At 37.1% G+C, this 23532-nt stretch overlaps 1 protein-coding gene across 2 annotated transcripts in view; it reads right to left on the bottom strand.

The window, feature by feature from the left end:
• GABRG2 (gamma-aminobutyric acid type A receptor subunit gamma2) overlaps positions 1 to 23532 on the bottom strand; it is a 60377-nt gene that overhangs the window by 18964 nt on the left and 17881 nt on the right. For both annotated transcript variants that reach the window (XM_005483556.4, XM_005483555.4), the window contains exons 2-6: positions 16536 to 16684; positions 14868 to 14935; positions 13895 to 14115; positions 11287 to 11369; positions 10465 to 10602 (exon numbers count right to left, since the gene is read on the bottom strand). In XM_005483556.4, the coding sequence (XP_005483613.1) occupies positions 10465 to 10602; positions 11287 to 11369; positions 13895 to 14115; positions 14868 to 14935; positions 16536 to 16684 (659 nt within the window). The remainder of the gene's footprint in view (positions 1 to 10464; positions 10603 to 11286; positions 11370 to 13894; positions 14116 to 14867; positions 14936 to 16535; positions 16685 to 23532) is intronic.

Genomic DNA, 23532 nt, shown 5'->3' with positions numbered 1-23532 from the left:
AAGAGGATTTTTAAAATCAGAGAAGAAATGGAGACACTAAAATAGAAGGAGCTAGGTTATTATTAAAATAGTAAATAAATGTAAAGCTTAAAAAACCATGGAAGGTGTTCAAGAAACTAAGAAAGATAGAGCAAGAAACTATGAAAAATGGCAAACAATGAGATGATGATCTAAAACTGTACTTAATACCAAGAGCAAGGCCACAGGCCTGAAGGGAGAAACAGAGATAAAGAGGATGCTTGGTTTGAAGATCATGCCTCAAAAGAGACAGCTATGAATCATGAATAATTTATACCCAGTTTTGCCATTTGAAGTCAAATAGATCAAGCTTAGGACGTGAAAAAAATCTTTAAAGACTACAGATAATCATCTTGAAGCTTTAGTTAGCAGCTTCACAGATAGAGGAAGATCTTCTAGGTGTATGTAATCACCCTAGTCCAAATCCTACAAGGTATTTAAATGACTCTCTCTTTTCAAGAGGAGACCTTTGAAGAAGTGTTTGTTTCTCAGGCAGACTTATTCAGGATAAAAGTTCACAGCTACTACAAAACTGCTTCCCCTGGGAGTCCCCATTCCATGTCACAGTGTGTACTGCCATCACGTTGTATGTTTTCAGGCCCAAAAGTACAACCTCTTAATATCTTCTTAAAAGTGAGGTTACAACAGTGTGTACTCATTACCCATGGGTAATGTCTTTTTAAGGCTTTTTTCTTTTAACTTTTTAAAACTTTATGTCCTAGGAAGCTTTTAAAACTGAACTGGCAATTGTGGATCCAAAGCAGTGTGAGGCATGCAGAGAGGGATGGATTTGGAGTCCCACAGGACTGGTGAGGGAGCTGTGCATTGAGGTGGACCATGCAGGCTGGGCTGCACCCTACACATGGCAATGTGATGTGATAGCCCTGCAAGCCAGGTCTCTGAGGGGTCTCCTATGTTAGTTTTTTAGAAGTTTGGGTGCTGTGTTTGTAAAAGAGAGGTAAGGTTGCAATAAGCGACAGGCATCAGAGAAGGTTGATAGGCTCCAAAGAGTCTTTCAAAGTGTTTTGCTCTTTCTACAGAAAACACCTTGTTTTGCTCTTTGTTTTGATCTTTCTATGCAGGTTGCCAGACTTCAGGGTGGGGTGAGAGGTTGGATGCAGAAATGATGCAGTGGCTGCTCACTCCCTCTGGGACAGTCATGGTGTTACCTCAGATGCCATAAAGAGAGAAGGATACTCAAAGCCCAAGGCAAAGCAATCAAATTACAAACATTAACTTCTCTCAGCCAGCAACATACTTGCTTTGACGGCCCTTATGAGTTTCCTAAAAGTGATGTAGGTATGGAAATGCCATCCAGTTTTTTCAGGAAACGGAGATTCCCTACCAGCAAATGCAGCTCTGCTCCTCCATGGTGCCATGGCCAGCAGCAGGGGCTGATCCTGGCCCAGCTCTGCTGGCCACGTTCCCTAGGAAGCACTTTGCTGGGCATGTGCACATTCTGCAGGTGGGGGAGAAGGAGGAACCAAAAGAGCATTGAAAACACTGCCTTACTCTCTTTCTGAACTCAGAGGCTTAATTTGTAACACGACTCTCAGTTTTTAATGTATCAATGATCGTGGTGATTTCAAATTGCATCCCAGCAGCTACCAACCAGATCAATTTTAAACATTTTATTATTTCTAGAAGTTCAAAAGAAGGTGACTGATGGTAGTTTTTGAAAAATACATGTTTTGTTGATGTAGCTTGTTAGGATCAAAACCTTGATTTTTAAATTTCCAAATGAATGCTGGAAAACATGAACACAGGTATAAACAAAGTTCTTCAGGCAGCTCTCAACATGAAACAATTCATCTGTTGTTCATTTGTATTACCTTGAGCAAACAACCTTGATTTTGGAATACAATTCTGCTATCATGGGAATTTTATCTCAATGAAAAAGAGTTTTTATCTCCAAAGTTTACATTTCCAGAGTAAATGAATTAAATTTCATGAAATTGATGTTCCTCATTGTGCTTTTCTGAAAAGCTACTTTTTCCTTTAAATTTGTCCAAGATTTTTTTTTTCCATGGGTAGTCTCTGATATTCTCTAATAATAAATTCTTTTGATGAAATTTTTTACCTGTCACCAAAGGTACATTTTTTTTTCTCTCAGGGTGGAAAGATATCCAAAGGTTTTCCTATACCTATGCTTGGTAGTATGCTAGTTTTTTCTCTAAATATTGTCATAGAGTTGTTGACAATCCTTGTTTTTCAAAATAACAATGGGAAGAAAATTAATTTTCCTCATTTTCAAGAATACTTTTTGCATTTTCTAGGATGAAATCAAATAATAGAATTATGCAAGGACATTTTTTCTTAGCTCAAACCCTCAGCACTAGAGGAAACTGGAGTCACAGTATGCTGTCATGAAGTGCCCTGGTTATTGCTCTTGCATTTGTATAACCAAAGTCAGTAAATGCAGTTCCAAGGTTCTGCTGTTCCACCTCAGGGTTTTGTCATGCTAAGGAGGACAATCCACAAGCTTGATTTCAGACCAGGCATTTGCTACCATAAGATAAGAAAGGGAATTTTGGTAAATTACAAGGATGGTTGAAAATATTCCAACTTGTTTTCTTCTGGTTTGGCATAGGTATTACTGGGTAGCAGCAGAAGATAATAAAATCTATGCTTTTTCTTTGTTGACTATGTGTTTTTGCATTTTACAAAAATGTAGAGAAGGAAGGTTGAGGAAGGTCAAATAGTTATTGCTGTTTGTAATTTGAACTAGTAGGGTGTGGACTCACTGCAGGGCTTTTGGAGGGAGGCAAAGGAAGGGAGGTGTTGGGTGATGTTTTTAACCTGTGCACTGAGAATGGCAGCAAGGTTGTATGGTGGGTTGTTACCTACACAGTATGATTCCACTTCCTCTTCAAAGTCATGCTCTCAGATTAAAATAGAAGAAATTGAGCTCCAATCAACAAGAGCACATTATTTGCATTAGTCAAAATTTTTCATGATTTTCTCAATTTTTGGAACAATAGACAAGAAAAAAAATAAAAATTACTGACCACGTTCATAAACATTTCTAGTCTCTAGCATTAAAGCCCACAAAGGGTGTTGTGGCACTTTATGCATTAAATCTTGAAAAATATTTTCAAATTCTCCTATATAGGGCATGATACAAGAAAGTATTATTACATAAATTTTATCCTGCAGCTCTTTAGCCTTAATTATGCAATCTTCTTGAGAGTAGCAAAGAACTCACTTAATAGACTGTATCACTTTTTGAGATAAGTGGCATATTTTTAGCTTCTGTAATGTACATTGAAATGAGGGCAATTATGCCTTGTTTCAAAAGACAGCGTTAAAACACACACTATTTACAATTCAGAATTTGTTTTAACAATACAAAATGAGGGAGTTAATGTTTGTGAATATACAATGATGATGACAGCTATTTGAACATAATACCATTCTTAGTGTTAGGCTACTGTATTCCTCTGTGAGAATGTCTTGTCAGCCTTGTAAGATGGGATATGGAATTGTAGGTAATATGTATCTAAAATGTAAGTAGAATATTTTGTAGTCACAAAGTACAGCAGAGAGTTTCAGTAGTTTGTATATCATGCACACATTTTCATTTAACACCCTAGTGTAGTCTCTTCTGTTTCTCCCATTTGATAAAAATAATTAACAAAACTCACTGTGGAGGTATCTTCAAAGTTAGTGATGTTAATTTAGTTTTATTTCCTTTTTCCATGTCTTTTTTTTACATATGGCTGAATTTGAGTATTAGTAGCTCCCATGGATGCTGCCTGGCTGTTGTTGCATGTGACACAGACTTGTATGTCTTATTTCATACCAGCCTTTCAATTATATCTATTCAAATTCAGTGACAACAAAACAGCATCTTAGCTAAGTAGGTTACTAAAAATGCAGTGTAATGACAGGGGTTTGAGAAACCAGAAATTGCACTTGTTAAGTGAAGGGATTTAACTGTGTAAGAAGAGCCTTAGAGGAATATGTTTATTATTTAGGACATATATGTGCCCCAGGCAAAGCAAAATCTATTTCAAATGAACTATCCCTAGTCCATACACATTATGAACACTAAGCTGTCCTCATCTTCACACATCCTAATGAATTAATTTTTTCTCCACTGAGAAATGAGGAAGATGGTGAATAACAAAATCAGGCCAAGGGATGAAAATGTCCAAGACATTATCTTATAATCATTGTACTACAGACATGTTTTTTTGACATAAAAAGGGTCTGGAAGTGAAACATCAGTACAGAAATTTACCATCAGTACTACACTGATCAGTTTACAGGCTGCAGAGATTATCTAGTGCTCTGCAGATGAAAGGATGAATGCTCAGGAACCTTGTGATTTATCACAGGATTGCTTGAACTTTAGCTGTTTGAACAGTGCACTAAAAATATTTATTTATATCAGTGATTTAAACATGCTTATTGCCTATTGCAAAAATGTTTAATACTCAGACTTATTTTAATTCTAAAGTAATTGTGACTATACATTGTTCTTCAGTACTGTGTCACCTGCTCTGATCCTTTTGAAACAGATTTCTTCCTGTAATTCATTATAATTAGATTTATCTGCAACTCCAAGAGTGACATTGCAATGATTTTTCTCTTGTGATGTTTTTGAAAAATCACTCAGTGGTTAAAGGAGGATGATTTAATTGCCAAACAGGAATTATAGGAGGGAGTTGGGATAATATGCTTTGTCTCAAGGAGTCACCAGTACTTAGGAAAATATATTCACAGGGGCATAAGAAGCAGCACAAAAATTTTTATGCTTGGTTATGTCCAGGAAGTGTTTTAAGATACAGACTCACCCTCTTAACTTGCTGATTTTATCATAAAATTAGAAACATTCAAAGTTCTAGTTTTTCTTTCTTTTTAATAATTCAAATATCCTAAAAGATCTAATTCTTTTCTTGTATTAAATGGAAAAATATTATTTAAAGGAAATGTTCTATCGTATCTACACAAGTATATTTAATGCTGAACCAATCTTGCTTGTAACATCTGTGTTTTGTAATTACCCAGAAATAAGTTCAGTGGAAATGCTTGTAAGATCCCACATTATCCCTTATTCTCTGGTTACTTGTATATTAATTCTTTTTATCCTTATCTGACCTTTCTGAAGCTGTTTAAGCTCTAGCAGGCCATGCTTTTAGATATGGAAAACCTTATGAAGGACAGGCTCAGAATAAAACCTTGACCCTCGAGAATCTTTGTTCAGTTGGGGAGTTATTATGAGGAAGATTTCAGGCCCCAGCAACCCTTTTCCTCAGGGACAGTCATGATTTTGTTTTGCTGAGGTAAGTCAGTTGCCATTGAGTCTAGGAAAATCTGAGAGAAAAAAAGGCTGAATTAATGTCACTGAAATTGGAAGAAATTCTTTAACCTCTCTCAAAAAATGAAAAGTAATCATCAAAGAGCCTTCAAACTCTTTATATGATTAGGTAGAAGCATGTGGATTTCAATACCTGAATCTCTACAGATATAAACCTGAACAGAAAAGTCAGATTCTCTCAGTCGCTGAGATTTTTAAAGCTATTGATTCCTTAGAAGTAGTATTTGTTTTTTTTTCCAGCCAGTTGTATCTGCCTTCTGTTTTAAGTGTTTCACTGTCCTACAGAGACTGTATTCTTCTAGCAAGCATGTTTAAGGTAATAATTTAATATAGCTTTTTCAAAACTAGGATATTGAGATAAATACCTTCCCATACCATAAAGAGAACAATAAGAATTCACAGAACACTTTAAAAGTCATCTGGGTTTTCTGACTTGCAGCTTATGCCATTATTTGCTCCTCTTTAAGGTGAGTACAAACGTGTTTAAGTTCTGCCAAAAGCAAGGTGCAGGTAGCAGTGCCCTGTACCCATTCAGTAGCTCAGCATCTTCAGACAGGAAATGTTTTGGGTTCTCAGGCAGATCTCCCTGGCAATGCCAGACGCTGCAGTCAGCCCATGCTGGAGCCTGAGGCTCTGTGTGGGGCTGGCAGGGGTTTCTAGGTGCACTGGAGATCCACTTATGCCCATTTTTAATGTCAGGACTGTTTCCCAATGCAGATCTACAAATCTGATTGCAGCTGTCATATTTTGCCTTAATAAAGAAACAGAAGACGACTCCTGGGGTTTTTTGAGCATTATGAAACCTCTGGGGACTGCATATCTGCCAACAGTTCAATTCATTAGGAAACAAAATCGAAATAAAGTATAAAAGCCTGAAAATACATCCTCTTCCACAAAATAATAGACCTGACTATATTTTCTAGATAAAACAGAAACCAGACCCAGATTTACTTCTGTGGTTTAGCAGTTGCATCGCAAGGGGAATATTTAATTACCCATTTATCAATTCTAAGCAATGCACTGTCTCTATTGCATAGAGCTCCCATTAGCTCTCTAAAACATAGAAAAGGAAGAAAATAAAATGTATTTACAAATATTGCCTGACCAGTCTTGTGGCTCCTCTGCAGTTTATTGAATTGCTTTTTATTAGTCTTCTAATGCCTTTGTATCTAATTAAAAATTCAGGGCAGACTCTGTAAATAAGCAGTAGACAATATCTGGTCTAAAAAAAGGAACTACCCAGTCATAGAAATGAACTGGGAATACCAGAAACTCCATCTGTCCTGAATAATTGCACATTTACAAACTGTTTTGCATGGTACAATGTTTTATATGTTGAAAACAACTGGAAGAGTGAGTAGAAGTGCAATTTATGTAGGACTTGTATTAAATTAATGGAAACCTATTGATACAATTTCAAGATTAAGCTACTTCTTTCCTCTTGATCTGTCCTATGATTTTATAAACTGATTTTAGGGTTCCCACTATTTTCCTCTCTAGCAGCATTGATCATTGTTATGATTTAAAAACAGTCTGGTTGTTTTACTCCTTTGATCATCAATATTCTTTTCTTCCAGACTAGTTCCATACTTCCATGTATTTCTATAGGTCGTTTTTTCTAAACTCCTTACTTGCTATGTTCCCCTGCACTACCCTGTCTTTCTCAAAATATTGCACTTATATAACTCAGATGATATTAAGTCTCAACATGTACTCTTATTGGAAATAATCTAAACTAAGCCAATGCTGTTTACAAAAGGTAGATTTTAGTGTAAAGGCAAAAAAAAATTCAGATAATGTATATGGACTATTTGGTTATTTTAATAACCAAATAGTCCATATACAAGGCAGGAGGTTTGTAGTCAACTTTTTTTAAGAATCCCCACTATTACTGGACTCTTAAATTGGATTCCATTTGCTAAATTATTTCTTACTGCTTGGTCAGTGACTTTCAAAGAAAAAGTTGCATGTAAATGTTCAGTTCAGAGAGAAACAAGCTGGTACTTCCGGATGACGTACTTCTGATAAGAGAAATAGAGGGATGTTTCTAATATTTCGGTTGGGATTTTTCAGCTGTTGCTGGGATTTGCTGAGATTTGCTAAGTAAGGGACAGAATTCTGACATCTGGCCCTTTGAGTTAATCTTGTATTTCTGCAGTGCGTGCAAAGGAAGAGCAGCAGATAAATGTATTAATTTCAGCAAGAGCCATCAGGTCTTAGGAAGCTCACACTCAAACAAGCCTTGTCCTTCTCTGCCCATGGCCCAGCCCACAGCTCAAAAGTGCAGCTTTGACATGACAGGAAGAGAGTAGTGGAGTTGGTCATGGCCAAATCTCAGCCTTCCTGATTCTCCCTTCAGACACAAAATAAGCATTGCCCTTAAGGATCAGAAGGTGTTGGTTGCTGGGAGGTATACAGCTGGAAACAAGCATTTGTTTTGAAATTGTGTAGATAGAGACACTGAAGGTTTACTCCAGTTTCAAATGTCTTAACGCTAGCCCAAGATCCTTTTGTTCTCTAACTGTTCGATTTTGCATTCTCTAACACCCCTTCTTTCATTCTGGTTTCTCTGGGGTTTTTTTTCAACTAAATTTAATTTTGGGGAAGAGTTTGTGGGAGTATAGTATAGCCCTCTTTCCAACATCTCATTAATTTTCCATTGCCTCCTCCACTTTACCTCAGACTTTATCTCCACCAAAACATTGGCATGAGTTTGTACTGAAATTCTGCACTGAAAGTAATTGCATCAAGTGTCAAGATTATTCTAGCTGTATGGGTACTCAAACTTTTAACCAGGGTACTCTGGCTGCACCTAGGTTGCTATTAAACTTAGAATATTTTTTTGTCCTTACTGTTCATTAAACTTTTGAAAATATGTTCACTCTAAGGGTGTAATTATAGGTAAAGTGTGGGTCTGGCTGAGGAATACTGGACTTAGTGTGGTTTCCAGCACGCTAACAAGTCACTTAAGGAAGCCATAAAGACCCTTTAGGCTCTGCTGGCTTTAAGAAAATATTTGTAGGAAATAGACCAGATTCATGGCAGCTGCTATATTATTTGGGTTTTTTCCTGCCTTCTTTTATTTAGATGCCACATCTAGACCAAAATAAAACCTAATTTTACATATCTGTGGTTATAAAAAGTAGAGGAGCAATGAAAATCAAGCACAGGGTAACTGCAGCAGAAGAAATACATACACAGGATATTTTTCCAAATTTTTATAATCAGCAGGCCTGTGAATGCAGTAGCAGCAGGCTGAGTAACTTTCATGTGCTTTTTCACTTAGGAATTGAGTGACAACATTTTACTGCTTTAAAGTTCATGGTAGCTGCTAATTATTTTAGTGCAAACAAAATGGCCTGATGTGTGTCATCACATTAAAAACTATGGAGGCTAAATTATGAGAGTATTCCAGGTAAGTGCTAACAGTTTGAATGACTATACCCTGAAAAAAGAAAGGTTTGCTTTGCATGAGAAAGGAATTTTTTGCTCTTTTGTATTTTACTGTTTGTTTCCCAGGATGCACCTCGTTCACATTAACAGAACATTAGAGAATGTTTTTGAGTCACCAGTGCACTCAATCAGGGTATAGGAAGCTTGTAGCATGTCAAGATTTTATTATTTTCTATCTCTGGTCAAAAATAAAAAGAGTTGATTAGAGAATGGCTCAAGCAGAAAATTAAAGAAAATAGCAAATAGAAGAAACTCAAATTAGGGGTGAAATATAGATAGTTTTCAATGTGGGCAGGATGAGACTGGAAGCACGCTTGGGTGCAATCCTGTCATTTGTGCTGTCTGAGGGGAGATGTTTTTATTGCTGCTGATATTTTTGCTCTGAGAGCCCTGTGTAATGGTGGTTATTAGCAGCCATGGTTGGCAAACATGCTGCTCTCCTGTCCTCTTTTGCACCTTGATGTTTGTTTTCTTGAGAAAATGAGAAAAGTTAACTGCTTTCTTCAATACTTGACTAAATACCTTCCTTGGCTGCAGTGGCAGCAGACTCCATGAGGCATACATGGCTGCATTTTGGTTTTGCCCTGCTCATGAGACTGAACACATCATTGGTGCTTAATGTCCAGAGATTAAGGACTTGGAACTTGAATTAATTCTCCATCTCTTTGCTTGTTCTCCTGTGTAATGTACAGCAGGCTCCTCTCAACTCTAGCATATCTCACTTTCCTTTTTGAATAAAACAGCAATGCTGGCGTTGTAGAAATAAAATGGGTGGGGGTATTTCTGAAGTCAGAATAAACACAGATGCCTGAATTTAAATTAAAGAGACTTGCCAGAACTATAAAGTAAGGTAAAAATTGGAAGCAGACAGAAAAATCCCCAACCTGCTTACATTTCATTGTTCTTTATGAAAGTAAGAAATGAAAGACAAGATATATCATGCATATGCAACAATATTAATATGCAGTTCCTCTTTACATCTCTCCTCATAGTAACTGCTTTTGTTTCCACCAAGAAATAAAACATACAGATAAATGTATTTTTCTGTTTAGTTAGTAGGGTTAAAATTGTATTTTTAATAAACACTGAGTACATCCTCATTTATAATTCTGAATCCCGTTGCTTGTTTCCAAGGAGATAGAAATATGAAGGAAGGCCATCTGAGACTGATTTGTAAGGCTGTTCTCTTTAATGAAAGTTGAATGTGCCTTATTTTAGGGAACAAAATAAACTTGGAGCCTCTGTAGTAAAGAAGTTGGGACTTTGAGTTTCACTTCTGTGCAGGCTTACTTTCTGTGTCTGGCAGTGGGAAGAGGATTGTAAAGTGTTCAGTGCAGCCTCAGATCATCCTTTAGTGGCTCAGTTGTGCTGTTTTCTGCCCTGAAGCAGTGCCAGCTCCCTCACCCGTCCACCCTTTGTAGCAGTGGCTTCCTCCTGACAGTCAGAGGTTTTTTAAGGAGGACAAGAATGGATAGCAGACAAGAACTAATTTTTCTTCCTGTGAGGAATTCAGAAATGCCAAAGGCTGGATGGTTCCATAGATACTGAAAAGCCTGTAATTGTTCGGGCGCAGCATAAATGCTAAGTTCTAACCAGAGACACCTTTCTTGGTTTCATTCTGTTAATAAAATCCTAACTCAGCCTGGAGGCAAATCCTTGAATTGTCTTACCTGAAGTAGTCTTCACCACCTCAGTTGTGTTTCTGAGTCCTGTGAAGGCGAACTGGTAGAGCCTCCAGGAGCGGGTGTCCCCCACCTCCACCGAGCTGCGCTTCCACTGGTAAATGATCTCTTCTCTGGGGTAGCCATCTTATTGCAATGGAAAATACACACAGCTTGGTTTCACAGCCACTGCTAGGCTTTAGGGTGCTTTGGGGAGTAAAAATACTACTAGCTATTTCTGGAAAAAACTGGGGAAGCATATTGCAAGTAAATTATAAGTATGTTTTTTTCAAGTTACTTACTAGTGCCTTTTACTTAATGTCACATTTTATTAATTATAAATTATAATAGCATTTGAGATAAATTTTTCAAAAATAGGTTTTCCACTTTTGTGGACCTAATAGGATGCAATTTTGCCCATCCTCCAGATGCATCTGCAGCTGGACCAGGAATTCACACCTTGATCTAACCACAAAATGCCAAACTCTTGACTTCAACTAGTACAATAGTAGTTCTCTCCATGCACAGAGAGAAGGTGAAAGACCAGGACACCTTGATGCTGAAAGTAAAAGTTTCTTGTTTTATGATCAAATATAAGCAGAAATTAATCACATATGGCCCAGAAATTTTTTAATTTTTCACAGCAGTCGTTAATGATATTTGTGATCATATATAATACATGAACTGAAAAAAAATCAAAATAAAACTAAAAATCAGTAGGGTATGTCTGATTAAGAACATAACCTTCACTGACTCTAGGTACGTAAAAATAAATTTATGATAAATTTAGTGTGGGTCAGGAAAAGGAATATTTTTAAGCATGTTACTTACAGCTTGAAAATTCCAGTGGGCAGGAGTGGACATCCATTGGGAAGTTGTGTAACTGTAGCTGACACTCAGCATCAATTGTCAGCCTGAGGAGAAAGAGATCAGGAGATATATATATATGTGTGTGTAAAGTAAACTATTGCTATCTATGTAATTACTGGAATATTCCAAGCATAGGAAGACATCATGGTTGCTCATAAGCAATATTTCTTTTTTGGTTCCATAGACCCTGATCATCTACTTTCTGGACTGTGTAATGGAAGAAGGTATTAAAGTTCTGTTCCTGTGCGTCTGAAATGGCAGCATTACTCATGACTGACAAATCCATAGGTAGGTAGATATACAGGTCATCTCATGAGCAGTGACAAATCTTTGTGTCACAACATGCCATAAAGCATTAGGAAAATGTATTTAATGTGACAAAGATTCTATTTCAGAAATGATGGATGGGAGTCCAAATTTAGACATCTGCATCCAAGACAGCCATCCAGACTCCCTTCACAGCTAGTGCAGAGGCATTCTGAGGATACACTTCCTCTCACTCCAAAATAAGACATTCAAATTTAATCAGAAGAAAAATGTACCAAAAGGTGTTTGTCTCCACTGAATATTAGGAGAGTCTCCATGATAACTCAGGTAGTGTAGGTGCTAAGCTCAGGTAAAAACAATTGCTCTAAGAAATCCCAGTAAGATGAAATGTACCCTCTCGTGTTCCTGCTAAAACTTCCACCATTTTTCACTCACTCCCAGCCCAGCCATGAGCTGCAGGATACTTGGACTTTGCAAGAGAGAGAAGAGGTGGGGTGAGATAAGGAAAAAGGAAAAGGGTGGGGTAAAAATGTTTGTTCCGCAAGGTGTCTCTAGGAAAGCTGCAAATTTCTGGTCTTTGCTGATTCTGGGGTGTCCAAAGGATGAATCCTGGTTTGTCTCCAGGTTCCTGAACAAAGGTGTTATGGGCAAATGACCCTGAGTCTCATCCTGTGGGATGCAGAGGAGTGCTGGGACCACCAAGTTAATGGTGGAGTCCAAAGACTGCCTTTCTGTGTTAGGGACTTGGGAAGCAATCTAATTTCCCTGTTTCTCTTCCTCTTCTCATTTTCATCATCTCCAGTACCATAGATACTTGGTTTCTTGCTGGGCAGGTGGTTCTAAAACCTGGGGGAGGTGACTGAGAAAACTCAGCCAGCCCTTCTGGATCCCTCTTGAGGACAGAATCCCAGCTGTGTGATACTATCACATTTCATTTCTGGGTTAACTGTGGTTGAATCCTTGGTGCTTGCTGTGACTCACCAGCACAACTAAATGTACATTCATAGTGGATACCTGTTTGCAAGTACTACCAGATACATCTCTTTGTAGTGAGAGAAACCATGGAATTTGAAGAGAAAGATAATAAAACCCAAGCAGACAGTAGTGTAGCCTAGTCCAAATTTAACAGTTAGAAAGCTGATCTAGGCTCATCTTTTTCACATTAACTTTGATTTACATTGAATTTCAATTCTTATTATTCTAATATGCAATAAATGTAAAGTAGCTATGCAATAAAACCCTTTTATAATTCAGACAGTTGCAACATTAAAAGTTTGTGTTAACCAAAGCTTCACATCTACTCAGTAAAATTGAGTGTACTCTTCTTCAAAGCTTTATTTTTGGCTACAAGAAAGTAAAAGCAAAATAAAACTTTGACAAAATGTAGTCTAAAGCTCAGATGTCTATCATCTGATATGCTTATGTCTATCATCTTTGATTGTATAATCTCATTTTAAATTATAAATTCTTTTGAAACAGTGCTATGTTTATCTATATTTTACATAAACCCAAATATTATATCACATGTAAGAAAAAGTATAAAAAAACTCCCACAGGATTTTCACATTTACAAAGTATATTATGATAATTTGGAATGTGATATTTGAGTTGTTACCTATGGCATCCACATAATTATTGAAAAGGTACTTTGTCTTAAAAGAAAAACTATGCACATGACTGAGGAATCTGTACAGGTTGAGTACATCAAGTTCAGTTCCATGAAAATTTTGGTGGAATGGGGCATATCCATAGGTTTGAGTTAAATAGTCAATGCTTGGATGGCAAAATCTTATTTGTCTAAGATACTTGAGGAATAAATTTCTTTTTCAGGGTGGAGTTTCATCTGATTAGATTGTAATCAATTCAGAATAAGAGGCCTTTGATGTAAGTAGTAGCTCCTTTTATATCATCTACTTAATTCAAGGATATTTCACATTTATCAGTTTAAAACAACCAAAAAGCAGAAGGGACCAAACGAAAGGTAAACAATAGAACATACCTGAAAATGAAGACTAATTGTTATTAAAATGTCTATGTTAATGTTAATATAGGAAGGTGATTACTGTGGAGCAAGGCAGTACAATCTATAAGAAGAAATAAAACTTCTTATCGTGCCAATATAAAATAGATTTCATACAATTGATATCTTCTAAATTCTTCCCTTTTCCAGGGTTGTTTGCATAAATATATAGGAAAATCCAATATTTTTTCCCTTCAGGTTAATGTCAAATGACCTGAATTGGCAAGATTTTTCTCTTTGGCTTTCCTTAGAGAAAATGAAATTAAAGTTAGGTGTAAATACCTCAGTGTGTACAAGACTCTGCCGTCATTCCAGATCCTGAGCATCCTATTAGGAGTTGTTATCCAGTGAGCATCAGCCTTCTTGGAATTTCGGAAAAACGTGTCTGGTATCCAGATCTTCCCAACCATGTTGCTGTTTAATCTGAGCACTTTTATAGTGCTGTTGAATTTCAGACGTCTGTCATACCACGTTTGGGCGAAAAATATATCAATTGTATATTCCTGTTGTGTTAACCAGAAATACTGATGAAAACATAGCACTCAGCATTCCACATAACTCCTGATATGCTTTCCCTAATTTCATATGAACAAACTGGAGCTACAGAAGGTGGTACTAGAACTGATAAAACCAATTTGTTTTGGGGAAGTTTTGAGGCACGTTTTACCAAAGATTCTTTTAGAACAATTTATTATTTTACCATTGAGGGTAAAACTGAGGGGCAAGTGAGTGTTATATGCACCTTTCTAATTCTGTGTCCCCACATCTCAGCCCACACCTGCTCAGGTCAGAGAACAATTATTATTTCTTTGGACCTAGAACAGTAAAAGCTTGAGCCAACTAATTGCCCATGCCCCCTGGTTGATCTCAGAAATGGTGAAGTCCCGCAGAAGTTCTAGGCTTTTTACTTATTATCTCATGGTGGCAAGAGTGGTAATATCACTCATTAATGGTTTTCCTAATTTTGTAGCAATCTGGAAGATTGGTTTTTCTGGAGTTAAACTGTTGCAAAGCATTTGAAAGCAGAGCACATAAAAATGTGAGGATAGGTTAAAACAATTATTTTTGCATTTACAGCTTATAGCTCAGTTTTCTGACTTGTACAGATTTATGGCACATCAAGTCCTCCCATCCATAATTAAAATGAGATTTAAAAAATAAAATAGGTATGACACAACATTAAGAACTAATGGAAGCTTTGTAATGTCAAAATGATGGAGACTGTAACAAGGCAAATGGGCAATCCTTTACCTACCATATTGATAGCATTCACGGGGCCAATGCTATTTACGTACATGTCAGTGTGAATTATTGTCGGTTTAACTGCAAGAGAAACAACAAGAATCAGTAACCAATGAAGGTCAAAATCAACTACATGAAAGTCAAGCAGGAGCATGTTACTATGGCATCTCTCCCCTGTGGTTGCCTCGCATTTAAATGTGCATATAAACTAAATACAAATTTGCAACCATGTCTTCAGTTCTAAATTAGTTGGAGATGCTTTGGACAAATTCTTTTATAATTTATTCTATCAAAACCAATTCCCTTATGCTATGAGAACAAACACTGAAACCAGTGCTCATAGCCTAGAGAGGCTCATCTGACTGAGAGAGTCTGCATTTTGTCTCAGGTCACAGCAGAGCATCAAAACAAACGCTATCAACAAAAGCAAACTTATTTACCTTATGATGCTTTCATCACTTGTTTTACATTGTAATGCCAAATGCAGCATGACTGCTGTGGCCTGCATAGGTGGCTGTAGATAAGTAACAATTTTGTGAGACCAAAGCCAAAATACATAAGGCTCTAAGGCAGAAATTAAGAACTGTTGTGTTAATTTCTTTTGAAATCACTCCATTTCAGCTTTATTATTCTTATATATCTTGGCTACAGCATGGTTGTTTTTATCCCAGATGATTTTAGGAATGCTTTACTTATTTTCTGTTTCTAAAGTCTTGGTTTATGTGAAGACAAATTCTTTTGCTAATTTACACTGTATACATACACTGAAAGTTAAAGACTCATGTTATCCTTCACTGTGAAAAATTCCTTAGTTTACAAGCCATTACAAACTTGTTAGCTTCCTTCATTAACCTTGCTGCTCTCTGCTTTCCTCTGTCTACCTCATCCATGAATTCTGTGCCTTTTTCTATAATCTTCTTACTGCTGTATCCTCTTCTGCAGAGGTTTTGTCTGCCTGCTCTATGCTCTCATGGGGCTTCTCAAACTGACTTCCAGCAATTCAGGGAGATTTTTTCCTTTGGGTTACCCCAGTAATCAGTGGAGAGGAAGGTCCCTCCAAAAGGTGATTGAGTCAAATAAGATTTCCATTCTGAGTGCAGGCTTGGCTCTATTTACCTACATTGGCTGTGGGAACCATCTGGGCAGACTGGCTTTGCTTGACTGCAGTTATCTTTTGTGAACCTCCTCCTCTGTGCCCAATTCTGTCACCTCCTGCCCAGGCTGCATCAATCTGTGCAAGCCTGCTGCTGTTGGAGGCTCTGTATCCATCACATCATAAAAGGATTAGGCTGTATTAGCCTCTTTTTGGCCTTTCTTTCCATTGTATTATTTGTGATTCTCTGACAGAATCTCTTAGGTACAAAAAAAAAGATAAAAAATTGCTTTTTCTTTCCCCAGAAGTTTAATTCTGAACGTGATATGCAGGTAAATCATCACAAGCTGCCTGATTCAGCAAATTATAACACTCTTATTAGATGACTTAGGATAGATTCAGCCATCTTAATTTATGTCAGCTTCCAAAATCATTACTAATTTACATGCCTCTGATGTTTTTCTGCATTGCATTTTAGTCTTGTAACTACTTTGAATTGATTCTGCTTCCTGAGTAGCATAATATGACATGAAAATTCTTTCTCTTCACTGCTTAATCAACAGTGATCTAAAACCAAAACCAACGTACCTCCTATGTCAGGTCTCAATTTGTTGTCATATCCTTCCAGCAAACCATTTAAAATAAGAGTCACATCGCTCTCATGGACTTTGGGAGTCAAAACCCAAGTCTTATTTGTAGTGTAGTCTTCATAATCATCATCTCCCTTTTGTGTGGAGCTATTAAAGAGACAAAAATGAAAAGAAGAAAAGCCTTGAGAGATATAAATTTGAAGGTAATTTCTTTGGAAGAAAACACAGACACATTTAAGATTTTAATAATACTGTAAAAACATTTTAAAAATGTCTCCTTTTCAAAATTAGACTCTCAATAAAGATGCCAGATAACAGTTGAGGTTACAGTTCATTTTATCATTTCCTTTTAGTACGGTTGAGATCACATTGTCTGTTCAGAGGAACATCAGTGCTTATCACCTTTGTCATGGCTATTTTTTCTCTCATTGACTCAGGTGGGACCTGTTATGAAACAAATCTGTCACTTAGCTTATGCAACTCTCCACCAAAATATCACTTATTATATACACATTGTTGTTGCTTTACTTCTGTCGGACAGAATGATTTGATGAAACACATTACTGACAAGACCAATAATTATATTTATTCAGACAAACTTTTCCTGCAGCTTTTCTCCACTCCGATGAACTTGAGTTTATTGCGCATTTGGAAAGTTGAGCACAAATTTTTTGCCAAGGGTTTTCCTTTTCCCTTTTGCTAACCAGAATCCACAGAGGGTGAAAAGTTTGTCTGCTGGGCTTTTTCTGCTCCTCAGAACTATGACAGCAGTTCTAATTCAACCTGCTTAGTACAGTAAAAAAAGCAAGTTCAGAGTCAGAAATGTGTAGACTAGTCTTAATGGATGTTTTGTTTTCCCAAAATCAGTGCCTCCAGTTCTAGAAACTACTTTAGAATATGACATAATCAGATATTTTCATTTCAGAATCTTAGTGGTAATCAGCTGAACAGTGCTAGGCAACTCTATGGTTTTTTGCATAATATGCCAGTGCCCTTCTTCCCTGGCCTGCTTCTGTGACAAAGTTTAAACACTTCTGGCTAGATATGGAATATCTTAATGATACTACAAATGTCTTAAGCCAGTGTATAGAGTGATAGGGTGAAAAGCAGAAAAATAATTATTTTCCAGTTGCAGCTAGAATCTGGAGTGGGAAAGAGCAGGGAGAAGCAGATTCTCATGGGGGCTGGATCTTCTGCATGGCACACAAGATTGGAAGGGGCCCAGCTGGCCATGTTGCAGTAGGGAAGGAACCACTCCTCCCAGAGCCTGAGGGCACCATTTTGTTAACAGCAATCTTTGCTCAGCTGAGGTTGTGCCTGCCCTTCCCTGTAGTGCTCCTACATTTCCTGATGCATCCACCTTGTAGCACCCAGAGCGGCCCAGAGGCTTTCCAGTGTTGGTGTTTGGGAGCTCTAAATCACCTGCACAAACACAATCTCACTAGCAAAGAGGCTTTGGGTTCTTTGTTCCCCTGGGCACAGCCTGACAGGGAGAGCTGCAGCTCTTTCTGCCTCTCAGTGTGGGATGCTGCCTCCCAGCAGGTGCTGAGGTCACAGGGACATTTGAAGCAGCCTGAGGTTACACAGGGCTGTAGGAAATAGCAGTGAGTATGGAGAGAGAGCTGGGCTTGCTGTGAGTTGAGCTGGAAGCTGCTAATGAGTCTCATCTCCACCTTTGTTAGGTGTGCTGGGCACCAGGCACTGACTGAGCCTCCAGGCACCATCTCACCCACACTGCACCAGCCATGGCAGCCTGGGGGATTCCCAGATCAACAATTGGCAATGCAGCCTCTTCATTCTGGCTGCACAAGCCTGGACTTGCAGTGTTTTATTAGGAATCAAAAGCAAAGTTTTAATTGGCAATATGGTCCATAGTATTCTGCTGGTACTGACAAACAGGCCAATTTAATTAAATTGGGAGGATTTTTTTTTTTTATTATTCACTTGTCTGGAGTTCAAAGATCTAATTGTAATTCAGGGAAACATAATTGAAGCCAAATTTTCTCTCCTGGAGGAAAGGAAATACTACTAAATAAAGTCTTTGAAAACAGAAGGCACTAGATTATATGTTTTCAAACTATGCAAAGTGAATGAAGAAAAATAACTTTATTTATAAAAACCTTATTCCTGTTTTATAACCAATTAAACTACCATTCTCTCAAAAGAATATGTTTTTCTGAATGGAAATGAAAAATAAATCAAATGCATTCTTTCACAAAGGCAATATGTTACTGAATGTCAGTGCAATGAGAAAGCTTCAAAACTCAAACCAGCTGAGTAGTAGAGTCTGGTCCATTGACAGTGCAAGATTAGAGGTGTGTTTGGCTAGAAATTTTCTCAGATCTAGAACAACCTAATTGAACAGCAGCCCACAGGAACTGAAACTTCTGTTCCTTCTTGGGAATTATTTGTATGACAGAAACAGCTGTTTGTTTGCTCATCTCTCATCTCAAGCCATTTTGGCAATCCACATCTCCAAAACCAGCAAATACTTTATGAAATTAGTGTGAGACAGGGGAGGGAAAACACAGCCAATGTAGCTGGGGGAAAATGCTACTGAATTCCAGCTTTCGTGAGAATTCCACAAGGATCAGAAGTGAGCATGGGTATGCAATTTTCTGTGTAAACCTTCTTTCCAGCCAGAAATATCAGAGATGCTTCTCTATCCATATGAGCAGAGCTTTAGCCATACAATGCCATTAATACAATGAAAATTATAATGACAAAGCCCTTTTCATCTCCTTAAGATTTTTCAGTCCTTCTGATTATATGGCTGAAATTTTGCAAGTGCTTTTAATGTCCAACCCAAATTTGTTAAAGCCTAGATTATACACAAATGCATATTGAAATCTATTTTTCTGACTGCTATAATCTTTCAAATCTAATAATATAGATATGAAGAGAAACACATTTACCTATTTGAAGATTCAACTTTAATTTTCTGAAGGTTAACTTTTCAGTACAGATACAAAATCTCACCATTTGAGATATTCCCAGTGATATTAATGGCACTGCAAGATGTCTGCAACATTGCTTTACCTAAATCCGTAAATCCATAAATTTCCTTGATGGAAAAGAGATTACTTAGGAAGGTTAGAACCCAGACTTGAAACTTGAGGCCACAGAGTAATTAAAGTTGAAGGCACCTTTGGAGGTCATCTGGTCCAATCCCTTCTCAGTTTGCCAGCTGAGTCTGCATGTGGTGGCTCTGGTGGTGATCACTTACAAATATAGATATGTATATGTGTAACCACAAGTGTTTAAAATTCAGGGGGATATTTGTATGTCTCAATTTATTTGAAATATAGCTTCACAAAGCAGGAAGAGGGCAGAAATTACTGGTGCTAATAAGCCTTTATTAATTTAGATCTGATTTTCTTAATAATATATGCAAAGATCTATAAAATGGTTTCTCATTCTGCAATTATATAAAAAATCTCATTTTGCCAATGAGATTTTTACCATGTCAGGGGCTAAACTAACGGTTTTTATCTTCCTTCCTAAAACAAACACATACGAATCCTTATCCTGCATTGAAGTTGTTGCTTGGTTTGTGACATTTATAAAACTCTTTTGAGTGCTCATTGGTGAGGAGCAACTCTAGCACAAACTGAGGTTGATGCAAACTAAGTGTTCAGGAATTTATTCTTCTGATCTTTGCCAGTGTATTTGATCCATACATGTCTTTTCAATACTCACTGGGAAACATTTAATCATTTTTGGTGCAAGTGTAATCCCTGTGGGCAGAGGTACCCACTGCAGGTGGAGCTGGGGTCACCAAGCAAGGGAAAAAGAATTCATGAAATGATGCTCACTTCCATTGTTAAAGCTTCCTTTATGGGCTCCTTAGCACTAAAGGCATTATTTCTATATCGAAATGCATTAAGATTGTAGAAAATGGTATCTCTGCTGGGAAATCATTGATACATTAGGAAAACATTTTTTTTTCATCTTCTTTATTGATCCTTCTTCAGAAGACATGGTCAAACCCATTACTTAAATGTTTCATTAATATGCTGATACACCATTCTCTTAGCAGTGCAAAGATACTGAAGTCCACATTATACTTTGGGAATCTTTTTATTTTTTTTAAATTAGATTCAGCATGATTTCTTTTCTTTTGTGCTTTCATTTCCCTGGAAGTTAGTTTGATGCCCATGTAAACATAATCTTCAGTTTAGCAAAACTTAACAAAAAATTATATTAATAGTATATAACTGTCTTACGTTATTATGCCTTCAAGTCTTTTGGCTTAAATCTTTAGTTCAAAAATTTAATCTAAAGTATAGATTACCCATTTCAAAACTACTGTGTTTTAATTAATTACTAACATAAAATCACCACTATAACTTTGGATCATCTCTGCTGTCGTCTTTATACCAGAGACACTCTAATGTGAACCATATGTAATGGTTCTTGGGAAGACACTACCACGTGTTGGTAGAGATAGGCCATGCATTATTTAATATCACAGACAGCACAAATAATTTTACAGTCTAAAATGGGGGACAGATTGGGCACATCTTATTTAAGTAGTGAGCTGTAACTCTCAAAGGATATAATTTTGAAATAAGATGTTATTTCCTAATAAAATACGTGATTTTCACAAATTTCCTGTCTTCTAATTGTTCTGAATATACAAAATTAATTTTCTGAATATACAAAATTAATTTTAACTATAACCAAGAATTTTGTTGTGAAACCTCACCTAATTAATTGCTAATATTGCATTGTTGTTTACAAGCAGAATCAGAGTAGCCACTTAGTGCTTAAAGGGAAAGACCTGTATCAGTAATGAGTAGCCAATGACTAAATAATTTAGATCTAATTAAAAATTTAAGTTTATTTATCAAAAAATCTGGGCAATTTCATCATTTATACTAAATCTGCTGTGGAGTTTTCAGCCAAGATTTAATAAACTACTTGAACACAAACTGGTGAGTTTTCCATTGAAAACACCAATGTTTTCTGCCTCTCAGGGAAGAATTGAAACAAGGCTTGCCAGTTCACCTAACTGTTCAACTAGCACTGTTTAATTTAATGAAAATTCAAGTTCAATTCATTCTCTGATGTGCATAAAAAATTACCTTAATCTCTAGGTCATACATTATTCATGGTGGTGACAGGCTCAGTGGGAAGGCAAGATGAATTCCAGGTTCCACTGTGGGTACAGAGATGTTGTGTGCGGATGTGATGTTTTAGAATGTGGAGATTGCAGATGTGGAAGAGAATGCAATGTCTCTGGAAATCTGTGTCCAGATTCTCCCTTGCTGACTCACATTTTAAGTAAAGGAATCTTGATTGAAGCAGAAAATGTTTTCACAAAGTTGTGCCACGGATTCTCTTGTTGTGTTTGTGTTTCTGTTCTGTCCATTTGTGGTGTTTAAATCCCAAGGCAATGTGCAGGACTAAGTTTCTGTTCTTGCCATAAAAATGGCACTTCTCTTTTACTACTAAATGTTCATCACAAATATCCAGCCTTCAATTTTATTAGGAGGGCAAATCATGTAATACAAAGATGAATCTCTTCCCAAATGATTTCCTGCATCAAAGATGGAAACTCAGATGCTTTTCTTAGACAGGAGAAGATCCAGTCAGTTATCAGAAGCTCCATAACAGAAAATGAAGTTGAAAAATTTGGGCTAAGAAATCACTGAGAAACTGTCTTGCAGTCCTACTCCCTTTCCCTAGATTTTGTGATGCTGCTGCAACTGCAGTTCTGGATGAAGCTATGATGTTCCAGAAGAGGCTGAAATCCTGGATTCATAGAGTTTTCAGCAAAGACTACAAGGGTGCATAAGCTGTATTTTGGCCATTTGTTGTAGTCATGTTGTAAGGGAGGCTGAGGAATTTCACAGGAGGAAAGAAAATTATTTTTACTTCTATTCAGTGGTTTGGGTGGGGTGGATTTTAGGTAGGTCACCTGTAGAAGATAGCTTATTTCCTAGACACTGCTTCTGTGCAGCTATCATTCCATGTACTACTCAGATTATGTAATGTAGTTAAAATCTTGGCATGAAATGATTATTTAAAACAAAGCAAAGCTAAATTTTTCTGTTGTCCCTAAGTCATAGAGGGGCTGAAGCACATATGAAAATAATTATTAAAAGAATATTACAGTTCTCATAAAGAAACAGGTACAACTGAAATGCTGAGATTATGGGACTGAGCACACAAGTCTCAACATGTTTTTTTTAAGAGACAGAAATTACTAGAGGAGCACAAATGAATGCTCCCAGCAATGACTTCTCATCATCTTTACTGAACATGAAGGCCCCAAACTGCCAGCAATCAGTCATCTCTGTAAACTGTGCCTGCCCTGAGATTTAAAGGCTGTCTGGATTCCTGTGAGCATTTGCACTCTGTTCCCCTGAAGAGATGATACCTGGCAGCACAGCACCTATGGATCATGCTGTGGATTTTTACAAGCTTTCCTGTAATCATTCATCATCTCCCAGAACCTCACTAGTGCTTCTCAACCATTTTGAGTAAAACAGGCCAGTTCTGAAACGTCTTCACAAATTTCTAAAATATTACAAGGCAGTGGTGGTTTTGTATCAATGTCTATAAAACTGTCAATCATGGCAGACTGGTTTAGCTTCCAGTTCTTTCATCTCTTGCCCAAGGCATGCACTCACATTAATCACTGCACTTAAGATGTAAAAAGTTTTAGCTATTTGTAACTGTTGTTACAACATCTATTTTCCATATTTTCAGATTCAGCTGAATTTGGCTGCAGCAAGTGTTTATATGGAAAGGTTTAAAATGAAAAATTTAACTTGGTTTATGTTTTGTTTCATTTCTGTAAGTTCATGAAAACACTTTAAAAAAGCCCTTTGGAGTGCATTTATTGAGAGTGCTAACAATAAACCTTCTGCTTTGCAGTGTTTACAGTGTTTTCTAGCTCACTGTGCTGAAAAATTGTAGTGCAATTCTTGCATTGCACAACTGATTGGATTCAAGTCGTGAGTGACCATGAGGGTTATTGTCCCTTT

Source organism: Zonotrichia albicollis, chromosome 15 (genome assembly GCF_047830755.1).
Source record: "Zonotrichia albicollis isolate bZonAlb1 chromosome 15, bZonAlb1.hap1, whole genome shotgun sequence".
In the NCBI taxonomy this organism is placed as follows: Eukaryota; Metazoa; Chordata; class Aves; order Passeriformes; family Passerellidae; genus Zonotrichia; species Zonotrichia albicollis.
The sequence above is the reverse complement of the archived record's forward strand: the minus strand, read 5'-3'. Positions and strand labels throughout refer to the sequence as shown.